At 36.5% G+C, this 14,308-nt stretch overlaps 1 protein-coding gene across 1 annotated transcript; it reads right to left on the bottom strand.

Moving 5' to 3' along the window:
• Nucleotides 1–10,705: 10,705 nt before the first annotated feature.
• Or5p76 (olfactory receptor family 5 subfamily P member 76) lies at nucleotides 10,706–11,650 on the bottom strand. The gene is given in 1 exon segment (NM_001000226.1): nucleotides 10,706–11,650. A coding segment is annotated over 1 exon segment (945 nt).
• Between the last annotated feature and the right edge of the window lie 2,658 nt (nucleotides 11,651–14,308).

A 14,308-nucleotide genomic window follows, 5' to 3' on the forward strand; every position in this document is an offset into this window, starting at 1 on the left:
AAACCAAAGACTGATAATCAAAATGTGAATGCTTCACTCCTTCTTTTTTTTTTTTTTTTTTTTTCGGAGCTGGGGACCGAACCCAGGGCCTTGCGCTTCCTAGGCAAGGGCTCTACCACTGAGCTAAATCCCCAACCCCTTCACTCCTTCTTTAAAAGGGGAATAAGAATACCCTTGGGAGGGAATAAGGAGGCAAAAATTAAAACAGAGGCAGAAGGAACACCCATGCAGAGCCTGCCCCACATGTGGCCCATACATATACAGCCACCCAATTAGAAAAGATGGATGAAGCAAAGAAGTGCAGGCAGGCAAGAGCCAGATGTAGATCTCTCCTGAGAGACACAGCCAGAATACAGAAAATACATATGCGAATGCCAGCAGCAAACCACTGAACTGAGAATGGGACCCCCGTTGAAGGAATTAGAAAGGACTGGAAGAGCTTGAAGGGGCTCGAGACCCCATATGAACAACAATGCCAACCAACCAGAGCTTCCAGGGACTAAGCCACTACCCAATGACTATACATGGACTGACCCTGGGCTCCAACCACATAGGTAGCAATGAATAGCCTACTAAGAACACCAGTGGAAGTGGAATCCTTGGTCCTGCTAAGGCTGAACCCCCAGTGAACGTGATTGTTGGGGGAAGGGCGGTAAAGGGAGGCGAGGATGCGGAGGGAAACACTGATAGAGAAGGGGAGAGGGAGGGATTAGGGGGACTATGGCCTGGAAAGAGAATAACAATCAAAATGTAAATAAGAAATACTCAAGTTAATAAAGAAAAAAAGAAGAAGCAAATACACGCAGGAGTAGTAGAAGGCAGGAAATAATCAAACTCAGAGCTGAAATCAACCAAGTAGAAACAAAAACAGAACCAAAAATTGGTTCTTTGAGAAAATCAACAAGATAGATAAACCCTTAGCCAGATACTGAGAGGACACAGAGAGTATGTCCAAATTAACAAAATCAGAAATTAAAAGGGAGAGATAACTACAGAATCAGAGGAAATTCAAAAAAAATCATCAGATCCTACTGCAAAAGTCTATATTCAACAAACCGTAAAACTCTGCAGGAAATGGACAATTTCCTAGACAGATACCAGTTACCAAAGTTAAATCAGGAACAGATAAACCAGTTAAACAACCCCATAACTCCTAACAAATAGAAGCAGTCATTAAAGATCTCCCAACAAAAAGATCCCAGGTCCAGATGGGTTCAGTGCAGAATTCCATCAGACCTTCATAGACCTCATATCAGTACTACCCAACCTATTCCACAAAATTGAAACAGATAGAGCGCTACCAAATTCCTTCTATGAAGCCACAATTATGCTTATACCTACACCACACAAAGACCCAACAAAGAAAGAGAATGTTAGACCAATTTCCCTTATGAATATCGACGCAAAAATACTCAATAAAATTCTGGCAAACTGAATCCAAGAGTACATCAAAACAATCATCCACCATGATGAAATAGGCTTCATCCCAGGCATGCAGGGATGGTTTAATATACGGAAAACCATCAACATGATCCATTATATAAACAAACTGAAAGAACAAAACCACATGATCATTTCATTAGATGCTGAGAAAGCATTTGACAAAATTCAACACCTCTTTATGATAAAAGTCCTGGAAAGAATAGGAATTCAAGGCCCATACCTAAACATAGTAAACGCCATATACAGCAAACCAGTCACTAACATTAATCTAAATGGAGAGAAAATTGAAGCACTAAGTCCCACTAAAATCAGGGACTAGATAAGGCTGCCCACTCTCTCCCTACTTATTCAATATAGTTCTTGAATTTCTAGCCAGAGCAATCAGACAACAAAAGGAGATCAAGTGGATACAGATTGGAAAAGAAGAAGTCAAAATATCACTATTTGCAGATGACATGATAGTATATTTAAGTGATCCCAAAAGCTCTACCAGAGAACTACTAAACTTGATAACAAGCTTCAGCAAAGTGGCAGGGTATAAAATTAACTGAAATAAATCAGTAGCCTTCCTCTACACAAAAGAGAAACAAGCCGAGAAAGAAATTAGGGAAACGACACCCTTCATAATAGTCCCAAATAATATAAAATACCTCAGTGTGACTTTAACCAAGCAAGTAAAAGATCTGTATGAAAAGAACTTCAAGCCTCTGGAGAAAGAAATTGAAGATCTCAGAAGATGGAAAGATCTCCCATGCTCATGGATTGGCAGGATTAATATAGCGGAAGTGACCATGTTACCAAAAGCAATCTACAGATTCAATGCAATCCACATCAAAATACCAATCTAATTCTTCAGAGAGTTAAACAGAACAATTTACAAATTCATCTGGAATAACAAAAAAACCCAGGATAGCTAAAACTATCCTCAACAATAAAAGGACTTCCAGGGGAATCACTATCCCTAAACTCAAGCAGTATTACAGAGCAATAGTGTTAAAAACTGCATGGTATTGGTACAGAGACAGACAGATAGACCAATGGAATAGAATTGAAGACCCAGATATGAACCCACACACCTATGGTCACTTGATTTTTGACAAAGGAGCCAAAACCATCCAATGGAAAAAAGATAGCATTTTCAGCAAATGGTGCTGGTTCAACTGGAGGCCAGCATATAGAAGAATGCAGATTGATCCATGCTTATCACCCTGTATAAAGCTAAAGTCCAAGTGGATCAAGGACCTCCACATCAAACCAGATACACTCAAACTAATAGAAGAAAAACTGGGGAAGCAACTCGAACACATGGGCACTGGAGAAAATTTCCTGAACAAAACAACAGTGGCTTATTCTCTAAGATCAAGAATCGACAAATCAGATCCCATAGAACTGCAAAGCTTCTGTAAGGCAAAGTACACTGTTGTTAGGACAAAACAGCAACCAACAGATTTGGAAAAGATCTTTCCTAATCCTACAACAGATAGAGGGCTTATATCCAAAATATACAAAGAACTCAAGAAGTTAGACTGCAGGAAGACAAGTAACCCTATTAAAAAATGGGATTCAGAGCTAAACAAAGAATTCACAGTGAGGAATGCCGAATGGCTGAGAAACACCTAAAGAAATGTTCAACATCTTTAGTCATAAGGGAAATGCAAATTAAAACAACCCTGAGATTTCACCTCATACCAGTGAGAATGGCCAAGATCAAAAACTTAGGTGACAGCAAATGCTGGCAAGGATGTGGAGAAAGAGGAACACTCCTCCATTGTTGGTGGGATTACAGACTGGTGCAACCATTCTGGAAATCAGTCTGGAGGTTCCCCAGAAAACTGGACGTTGAACTACCTGAGGACCCAGATATACCTCTCTTGGGCATATACCCAAATGATGCCCTAACATATAACAAAGACATGTGCTCCACTATGTTCATAGCAGCCTTACTTATAATAGCCAGAACCTGGAATGAACCCAGATGCCCTTCAACAGAGGCAATCTGCAGGCAAATGGATGGAAATAGAACATACCATTCTGTGTGAGGTAACCCAAACCCAGAAAGACACACATGGTATGTACTTACTTATACTTGAATATTGGCCATAAAGTATGAGACAGCATTTGTACAATCCACAATCCCAAAGAACCAAAGTATGAGGAGGGACCAAGAGAGGATGCTTGAATCTCACTCAGAAGGGAAAATAAAATAAACATCAGAGTGGATGGAAAATGGGAACTGGATAGGAGAGGGGATTGCAAGGTGATAGGAGCTGGAAATCAGATATGGAGAGGAGGGTATAGATAGGGAGAGAGATAGAGGAGACAATGGAAACCAGTGAGGATATATCTCTTGGACCGGCTGGAGACTTTTGACAGTGCAGGACCCAGGAATCTATGGAGTTGCCTCTAACTGAAATTCCTACCAGATGGGGATATGGAAACAAAAATGGCTTCCTTCTGTAGCTAAAGTGTAACTTCCAGTGGAGGGAGGGAGATAGCAACCCACTAACAAATTTGTCCTCCCACAAGATTTGCAGGGACAAAGATGAAACAGAGATTGAAGGAATGGGCAACCAATCACTGACCCAACCTGAGATCCAACCCATGTGGGAGAGTACGTCCCTGATGCTGTAAATGATACTCTGCTATAAACATTTAGCAGAACTTAGGGAGTCTTATGGAAGAGAAGGGGAAATACTGAGCAAGCCTGAGGGTTCAAGGACACAACAATAATACTTACAGTCAATTAACCTGGTTGAATAGAACTCCACAAACTAATGAGCATGTGTCAGTTTATCCTAGGCCTTGTAAGTATTTGTTAACATAGTTGTAGCTTCATATACATATGGACCCCCTAATTATTGGAGCGGTGATTATGTCTCACTCCTGCTGATTTTAGATCCCTTACCCTAGCTGGGCTGCCTTGTCTGACATCAGTGAGATAGTTTACCTTAAGTCTGCTGCTGGGACTTAATGTGCCAGGGCAGGTTAGAACACTTGAAGACCTTCTGATTCTTCAAGTAGAAGAGGAGGAGATAATAGTGGGAGTAGCTGGTAAGGAAGGAACATGGAGGAGAAGATGGAGGGGGACTGCAATCCAAATGTAATTTAGGTATAAGCATAATTGTGGTTTCATAGAAGGAATTGGGTAGTGTTCCTTCCCAATTTTGTGTTCTATTTTATGGAATAGTTTGAAGAGTATCAGTATTAGGTCTTCTTTGAAGGTCTGACAGAATTCTGCACTAAGGCCTTTTTTGGTTGGGAGACTTTTAATGACTGTTTCTATTTTCTTAGAGGTTATGAGACAGTTTATATAGTTTATCTGATTTGAATTTGGTGCCTGGTATCTCTCTAAAAAAATTGTCCATTTCATCCAGATTTTCCAGTTTTGTTGAGTACAGGCTTTTGTAGTAGGTTTTTTGAATTTCCTCTGTTTCTGTTATTATGTCTCCATTTTCATTTCTAATTTTGTTAATTCAGATACTGTCTCTGTGTCCTCTGGTTAGTTTGGCTAAGGGTTTATCTATCTTGTTGATTTTATCAAAGAACCAGCTCCTGGTTTTGTTGATTCTTTGTATAATTTCTTTTGTTCCTACTTGGTTGATTTCAGCCTTCGGTTTGATTATTTCCTGCCATTATTTCCTCTTGGGTTATTTGCTTCTTTTTGTTCTAGAGCTTTTCAGATGTGCTGACAAGCTGCTATCATATTATCTGTCCAGTTTCTTTTTGGAGGCACTCAAAGCTATTAGTTTTCCTCTTTGCATTGCTTTCATTGTGTCCCAAAAGTTTTGGTATGTTGTGCCTTCATCATTTTCATTAAACTCTAAAATGTCTTTAATTTTTTCTTTACTTCTTCCCTGACTAAATTATCACTGAGTAGAGTGTTGCTCAGCTTCCATGTGTATGTGGGATTTCTGTTATTTTTGTTGTTATTGAAGACAAGTCTTAGTCTGTGGTAATGTGATAGAATGGAAGATATTATTTCAGTCTTCTTGTATCTGTTGAGACCTGTTTTGTGAATAATTACATTTTGGAGAAGTTACCATGAGGTACTGAGAAAACGTATATTCTTTTGTTATAGGATAAAATGTTCTATAGATATCTGTTAAATACATTTGATTCATAACTTCTCTTAGTTTCACTGTGTTTTTGTTTAGTTTCTGTTTCCATGACCTGTCCATTGCTGAGAGTGGGGTAGTGAAGTCTCCCATTATTATTGTGTGAGGTGCAATGTGTGCTTTGAGCTTTAGTAAAATTTCTTTTATGAATGTGAGTGCCCTTCCATTTAAAGCATAGGTGTTCAGAATTGAGAGTTGATCTTGGTACATTTTTTCCTTTGATGAGTATGAAATGTCTTATCTTTTTGATAACTTTTGGTTGAAAGTTGATTTTATTTGATATTAGAATGGCTACTCCAGCCTGTTTCTTGAAAAATTGCTTGAAAAATTTTTCCAGGCTTTTATTCTGAGGTAGTGACTGTCTTTGTCACTGAGGTGCATTTTCTGAATGCAGGAAAATTCTGGGCCTTGTTAATGTATCCAATCTGTTAGTCTATATCCTTTTATTGAGGAATTGGGTCCATCGATGTTAAGAAGTTTTAAGGAAAAGGGATTTTTTAATTTTGCTGTGAGAGAGGGAATTATGTTTGTGTGGCTATTTTCTTTTAGATTTAAACAAACTAATGATAAGAACAGAAATGAAAATAAATGATCAGTGTGTTTTGATTCATATTTTGTGATATTGTTCCTGTTGTTGCCAAGCTGTGGGAGTAGTATGCTTGTGCTGTGGAGGATGGATTGTCCCACTTTTGACTTGCTTGCGATAATTTTTTGTTTTCTTTAGTGTGATTATTACCTTTTCCTTGGAGTGTTCCTAGCACCTTCTGTAGAGCTTCACTTGTAGATAGATGTTGATTAAATTTAGTTTTAGCATGGAATGTCTTATTTTCCACTACCAATTGTGAATGACAGTTTTCTGGGTATATTGTATCCTAGGATGGTGGCTGTAATTTTATACAATCTATTTTTAGGTCATCTGTTCAGGTTCTTCTGGCTTTTAGAGTCTTCATTGTGAAATGGAGTGTAAATTGAATAGGTCTGCCTTTATAACTTATTTTGTCTTTTTCCTTGTAATTTTTAATAATATTTTCTCTTTTATATCTTTAGTGTTTTGATTATGATGTGCTAAGTGGTTCTTCTCTTATGTTCCAATTATTTGGTGTTCTATACATTTGGGAAATTTTCTTCTATTATTTTGTTGATAATTTTCTCTGGGTTTCTTCTCCTTCTTTTATGTCTATTCTTAGGTTTGGTCTTTAACTGGTGTCTCAGATTTCCTTGATATTTTATGCTTTGTGGTATTTAGATTTAACCTTTTCTTTTATGGAGGTATCCATTTCTTCCATGTTTCAGGTTCTCTCTTGATCTTTTATAATTTGTTGGAAAGGCTTATGTCTGAGGTTCCTGTTCAAATACTTAAATTATATTTCCTGATTTCGTTTGATTTTGTGTTTCTTTATTAATTTAATTTCTAGTTTTGCATCATGAATTATTTATTCACTTCCTCCTACTGCTTGTTTTTCATAGATTTCTTTAAGGGATATATTCATTTATTTTTAAAGGTACTTTCTCACATACACAAAAATTGTTTTAAGTACTTTGTCATGTGCTTCAGCTAGGTCAAAATTCTCAGAGCTTGTGGTGGTATGGTTGCTGCTCTTTAGTAGAGACATATTTTCCTGACTGTTATTTATTTAGCCATATCACCCAGAAGATATTATATCTTGCCAGCACATTATTTTTCATTTTTGATCACTATTTCCATTTCAAGTATCTCCTACCATTTTATTAAAAATAATGTGTTATGGCCTGTGTTGATTCATATCAATATTGACCAAATGTTACTGGTTTCATTCATTTTACATGTTGCTTTCATTAACTTCCATATTTAGTATTCCTCGGTTCCTTTTGGCTTGTCAATAACTTTATATGTGACTGATGGGAAAACCTGAGTGTGAGCTGTTCATTTATTCAATTTATCCTGAGAAATCACTGGGATTTGACCATATTGAAGACAAGGATATGGCTACAGGTCTGTAGTTGTTATCTGTGCATGGCTTGATACATTTCCTCTTTTCCTGAGAACATGTGTGATATCTACCAATAGTCTGTCTCCCAGGAATAACACTTAATTTTGGATTTTGCCCCACCCATTCCTAAAGAGCTTTAAATGTACAATCCCTGCAGGTAGCATTTTCTTCCTGATTATCAAATCCATACTTTTGAGAGAGATTATTTGCTTGTTAGGTCACCCTCCCTCTCAGCTCACACCTCCTGCCAGTTTTTATGCTTTAGTTTTATTATTCTACAAAAACTATTTTGATATCAAACATAACATTGATTAGTTATTCTAGTTGTGGTCCCCATCTGATTGATTAAAATGACCACTGCTGGTATTGTTGTAACTGAAAACTCAAAAGTAAATCTCATGCACATGAGAATTGAGTTCACACAACTAGCTATACAGAACAAGTAGCCCATCCCTGAATAATTCAATGACATTCTGAAGTCCTTGCATTCACAGTGTGGACTATTTCAAACACACCCTGTCTTAGCACATCAATCCCTATGTTCATTTTTCTTAATTTTGTTGGTGGTGTATTTGTTTTGTTTTGTCTTTTTCACTCACACACTCAATGCAAACTCATAGTTCATATCTCTTACTTTTAATGTTCTTTCTTGGAATCTGATTGTAGAAGATAAGTTCCACCTTGAGTACTTTCAAAAAAACCAGTGGCATAGATTGCTGCCTTACATGTCAGATTACAAAATATAACTCTAAAATACTTCCAAAGACAGACTTTTATTCTGAAACCCTGAAGCAGAGACTGAAAAAGAGAGTGAGTGTGATAACCACTATTATCTGAAGATTGCCTCCACTGAAGTTAATCACAACTTCAAGGAAAAGGCAGCCAAAATTGCATGAGCATGTAGAGCAGGGTATGAGTCTGACCATTAATTCATTCTAAAACTTTCTTCTTCACAATCGCATGGTCAAACTTAGGGAACCCTGTGTGAGGACCAGCACTCTCAATTATCCTGGACCCCTGAGATCTCTTAGACACTGGATCACCAACCAGGCAGCATACACCACCTGAAATGAGGCCTCTAACACATATACAGCAGGGGACTCCGAGGTCTGGGTTCAGTCAGAGAAGATGAACCTAGCCCTCAAGAGACTGGAGGCCACAGGAAGTCAGAGGTCTGGTGGGATGGGTGGGACGGGGACATCCTTGCAGAGACAGGGAGGAGGGGGTCAGGGAGGATGTATGGGATATGGAATGCTCCATGGGTTAACCAGGAGGGGAATAAAATCTGGAGTATAAAAATTAAGTAAGTAAGTAAGTAAGTAAGTAAGTAATAAAGAACTTACAAGCTTGACTCTTCTTGGATAGTATTTTGGTTTGTTTTTCTTTGTTCTTGGAAACTCAGGAACCTGTAAATTCCAGCCCAAGATCCCATACTTTGTATCTGGTTAGAATGCTGTATCCCAGGTCAGACCTTGGAAGGAGCATGTAGTTCAGGAATTGAAGGAGGCAGGAGTCAAGAAATAAGGAAAGAAGTTTGGATTTTTCTCAATCTTAGGTTAGACAAGCACTCCCCATCAACCCAACCCCCCAGAGGGTAGTGGTTAATGCAGAGTCCAATAGCTGATCAATGCACATGGGTCATCTGTCCCAATCTCAACCTTACAATCCACAGAGAACTTTACAAAAGCCGAGTTGGAGAGAATGTAAGAGCTACTGGATGCAGAGAAGTACTATAAAATTCTTACCTCTAAATATAACATGGCTATTGTACAATTGATTTTCTTACTTGTACAAGATCAGGCCAAAAGAAAATGAGCCTCTATGGCCCCAAGTCAATCAGAGGAGCTACTGATACGTGATGGTTCTTGAGGAACATAACATAAAAATGGAAAAGGTAGCTATGAAATTGAAAGATCAAGGGGTAAATAGAGCGCTTGGATGAAAGCAAAGATAAAATTTAAAATATTTTTAAAATACATGAATTTGAGGAGAAGATGAAGTGGGGTACTCTATGAAGTTAAAGAAAGATGGTAGTGGATGGATATGATCAATAAACATATCAAAAATTATGGAAATTTCAAAATAAAGGAAAATACTGTTAGACAGAGAAATTCACAGATAAATCAGGAATGGATTTCCTACTCTTTGCTGCAGACTCCACAATTAGGTGATGGCCAGGAGCAAACACAACAGATCAGAAGATTTATGAGTCTACAAGGCCCATCCTTATAAATCTTACTTTCTACGATATTTCTAGAAATTTTAGTCTCTTTTTGCTTCTTATCATTCAATAAGATGGACATGTATATTCAGTTTATCTAGATAACAATGTTAAATCAAGCACAGTCTGAATGATTGAAGTCTGCATTATCCAGTTTTCTCATACCACTACAAATAGCTAAAATATTTAACTTATCAAAAGAAAAGTGTTAGTCCTGACGCAAATGTTTGCAAGTCTTAGTTGCTAGTAGGTGGAGTCTATCAATATGGTCTATTTCTAAACCTCAGGGTAAGGCTGTGTAATTGAACAAAGTCATTCAACTCCTGGCCAAGTTGAATGACAAACAAAGATTTGAGTCACTTTTATCTTTTATGACATGCCTCAAGTAAAGAAATTATTACAAATAGGCTCAATTTCTAAATTTACCAGTATTCCCCAAGAACATTACAATAGGTAGCAAGCTTTTACAAACGGCAGGAGATTTGGGGGGAAATTATTATCCAATCTGAGCCAGGTGCTTGCCTTTAATTTAAGCACTCCAGAGGTAAAGACAAGCAGATCTCTGAGTTCAAGGGCAACCTGTTCTATAGAATAAGTCCCAGGACATCTGGGGCTATTACATAGAGATTCCTGTCTGAAGAAACCTAAGAAAAACAAATAGATCCTGACTATTAAATGCTTAATGATGAACAACTTTATAAAGCATTAATATAAAATCAAAATTATGTTTAGCAATTTCTATTTGTATAATTAGATTTAGTCCCTTAATTTTAGAAACTTAATTTGACTTTATGAAACTTCTAGTTTTTCATACATAATGAAATTAGATCACCCATATTTATTGAAGAGCTTGTCACATGCTTGTCATTAATCTACTTCAGTCAGAACCTTCCCTTTTTCCTTATATCAAAATGACATTTATTACTAAATCAAGTCTTTTTATATAACAGATATCTCTAAGAAAAAGTGTTCTTATCGAACTGTCTCTTCAGAGCACCCTTAATCTCTTTATTTCTGAGGCTATAAATGATAGGGTTCAACATGGGGACCACCACCATGTAGAATACAGACACTACTTTGTTCTGGTCTGTGGAATAGCTTGACTTGGGCATCACATAAATGAATGTGATGGTCCCATAGAAAAGAGTAACTGCAGTGAGGTGGGAGGTACAGGTAGAGAAGGCCTTGTGGCGGCCCTCAGTAGAGTGCATCTTCAGGATGGTTATGAGGATATAGATGTAGGAGACAGCTATCACAAGCACTGTCACCATAATGATGGAGCCAGCTGTGAACGAGGGAACAACTGCAGGGACACTGACATCAGAACAAGATAATTTTACTAATGGGGCAAAATCACAGAAAAAGTGATTGACTCTATTTGGTCCACAAAAGAGAAGAGAAAAGAAGGAAAGTGTGAAGGAGGAAGCATTAAGGAAACCTCCTATATAAGATCCTATAAGCAGCTGGACACAAACTTGTGTGGACATTTTGTTTGAATAAAGCAATGGACTACAGATTGCTATAAACCGATCATAAGCCATGGCAGCCAGAAGGAAACATTCAACTGTCCCAAAGAAAACAGCTGAGCCAAGCTGGATGCCACATCCAAGATAGGAGATGGTGTTTCTCTCCACCAGGAAACTGACAAGCATATTGGGCGTGACAGAAGATGAATAACCTATGTCAGCAAAGGCCAAGTGACTCAGAAAAAAGTACATGGGGTGATGAAGCTGGGAAGAGACTCTGATAAGAAGGATGGTGCTGAAGTTCCCAGACACAGTCACCAGGTAGATGCACAGGATGATGATGAAGAGGATGACTCTAAGAACTGGGTCATCTGTTAGGCCCAATAAAATGAATTCTGTCACTGCAGTGTAGTTCCCATCCTCCAGGAAAGCCATGGAACAGAATGGCTGAGGCTGGATCAAGTCTGGAGATAGTATAGGAAGAATTTATAAGTGGGTAGTTTCAGTTTCTTTAGTGCACAAATAATGCAAATAGATTTAAATATGTCCAAACATCCATACATATTTACGTGCAGGAATGTGTCTACATTTTAAGGTGGTTAGTAATACATCAAAAAAATTTTCCTCACATAATATGCCTTTCTCTTTTCGTGTGATCTTGTTTAACCAATTGCACATTAAATTGAAATATAAAATATAATGTAGATAAAAATTACAACAATGAATCCTGATTAGGAGAAATGAGCGCATAGATTTATATGAAAGAATTGGACAGCAGCAAATATCTTAAATGCTTCTTAAAATAACAAGTGTAAATATCTAAGATAGTCTAAGAAAAAATCTAAGAAATATGCATAGATACACATAGGTAATTTATGAAATTACATTGCCACATTATTAATAAAATATAATGTTTTCATAAACTATTATTTATATCAGGATTTTAATAACGTTGAGAGGGATCATTTAACTTGCACTTAGCTTATATAACATCCAGGAAAATTAGAATTAGAGGCCGAGGTTCTCTGAAACTATTTACTTCCCAGCAACATAATAATAGATTCATATTTTTGGGTTTTTTCTTTATTTACAGCCCAAGTAATATGTTTAAATAATAATAATTGTAGACTCCTATAAACCAAAAACTATTGGAATGGTTTCTTATAAAACAAAATTTTAAAGATACATTATGAAGAGTTTCCTACATAAATAAATTTATTATTCAAACACCAACTATACAGAAATATTAATTTAACAATAAAATTGTCTATTTCAAATTTTTAGGTATTTTCCTATTTTAAATAAAAATTTTATTTTACCAAGTAATTTGATATATCTATGGAATTACTATAAAAACATAACAGATACTTAACCCAAAACTAAAACAGATTTATTTTCAGAATATACTTTTCTCAGATCATACATGAAAAACGATTCAGCCAAATTTATTATGAAAAGCCAAAGTCCTACCTGAAATGAGAATTCATTCCTCCTTCAGTTTAAAGACCATGTTGTGTGGTTATGTTGTCATATTCAAGTTTTTGTTTCCTTTGGGGATCAATCCCTGAAGATACTAAAGATTCAAATGTGAATTCTGAAGTTATCATGGAGCTTTATTATTTCTGTGATGGATATTGAGTGATTCAATTCACAGGCAAGAATAACTAAGCTCCCAAGCTCCTATCAATTCTCAAGAGATCAATTTGTTATTTTGTTTTGTTTAGGTGTCCGTGCATAGTACTATATGATTTGTTCACTATTTACTATATCATCATGTAACAAATTTTCCTACAAACAATTATTTCTAAGTTTATTGTAATATTTGTAATGAGTAATGCTAAACACCAGCTATACAAGGTAAAACTACTTTCATTCATTCAATATATATTTATCAATAAATATTTTAATGGTCATCTTAAGCATATGCCATCCAGTAACTCAGGGGAGCATAAAATGGAACTTCATATAAGAAGTTAAATTTTAAATAACAAATACTTTGACATTACCATCATTGTATATGAAGACAGAACCTAGATGTCTTAAAATTGCATAAAGAAATAGAATTTTAAAATGACCTGGATGCCCCAACAATGGAAATACAGTCCAAGTATCATGTGGATAGATTATGGGATAACACTAACTCTCCAAGTGAAAGACTAAGTTTGTTCTACTTCTCTTGCAAATCCTAATTGCAGCATCCCTTGTAGCCCTGTTATTGGAGTGTTGCTTTGACAATCACTACAATAATATAAACCAAATTTTCCTGTCTATATCATTTTATACTGATCATGATACTAAGCAATTTACAGATAGAGAATATTTATATGATGTGAGGATGTAGATGCTTTTCACATTATATTTTTTCATTTACTAAAGCACAAATTGATATCTACACCTTTTAAAAGCCAAAAACTAAAAGAAGGAAGAGAGAAAGAAAGAAAGAAAGAAAGAAAGAAAGAAAGAGAGAGAGAGAGAGAGAAAGAAAGAAAGAAAGAAAGAAAGAGAGAGAGAGAGAAAGAGAGAAAGGAAGAAAGACATAAAAAGCAAAAGCAAAATCATAAGGAACAGAACTCAATGAAAGTCAGCACCATCTGAACACAGTTCTCCCACCACAGCAACCCCTGGACTCCTTAACACCCCTGAAATGCAAGATGATGAACTAAATTCCATCTAATGAAGATCTCAGAAGTTATTAAGGCTGTTATAAATGAATCCCTTAAAGAAATACAGAAAAGCACAAGTTAACAGGTAGAAGACCTTAAAGAAGAAACACATAAATCCCTTAAAGAAATAAAGAAAATACAATCAAGCAGGTGAAGGAATTGAACAAAATGGTCCAAGAACTAAAGACAGAAATAGAAACAATAAAGAAAATACAAAATGGAGACAACCCTGGAGATGGACAATGTAAAACAGACCAGGAGCTAAAGCCGCAAGCACCAGCATCAGAATACAAGAGATAGAAGAGAAAATCTTACGCCTAGAAATACCATAGAAAATACTGACATAATGGTCAAAGAAAATACAACTTGCAAAGAGCTCCTAACACAAAACATCCAGGAAATTCAGGACACAATGAAAAGACCAAACCTA

This window comes from Rattus norvegicus, chromosome 1 (genome assembly GCF_021556685.1).
Source record: "Rattus norvegicus strain SHRSP/BbbUtx chromosome 1, alternate assembly SHRSP_T2T, whole genome shotgun sequence".
Lineage (NCBI taxonomy): Eukaryota > Metazoa > Chordata > Mammalia > Rodentia > Muridae > Rattus > Rattus norvegicus.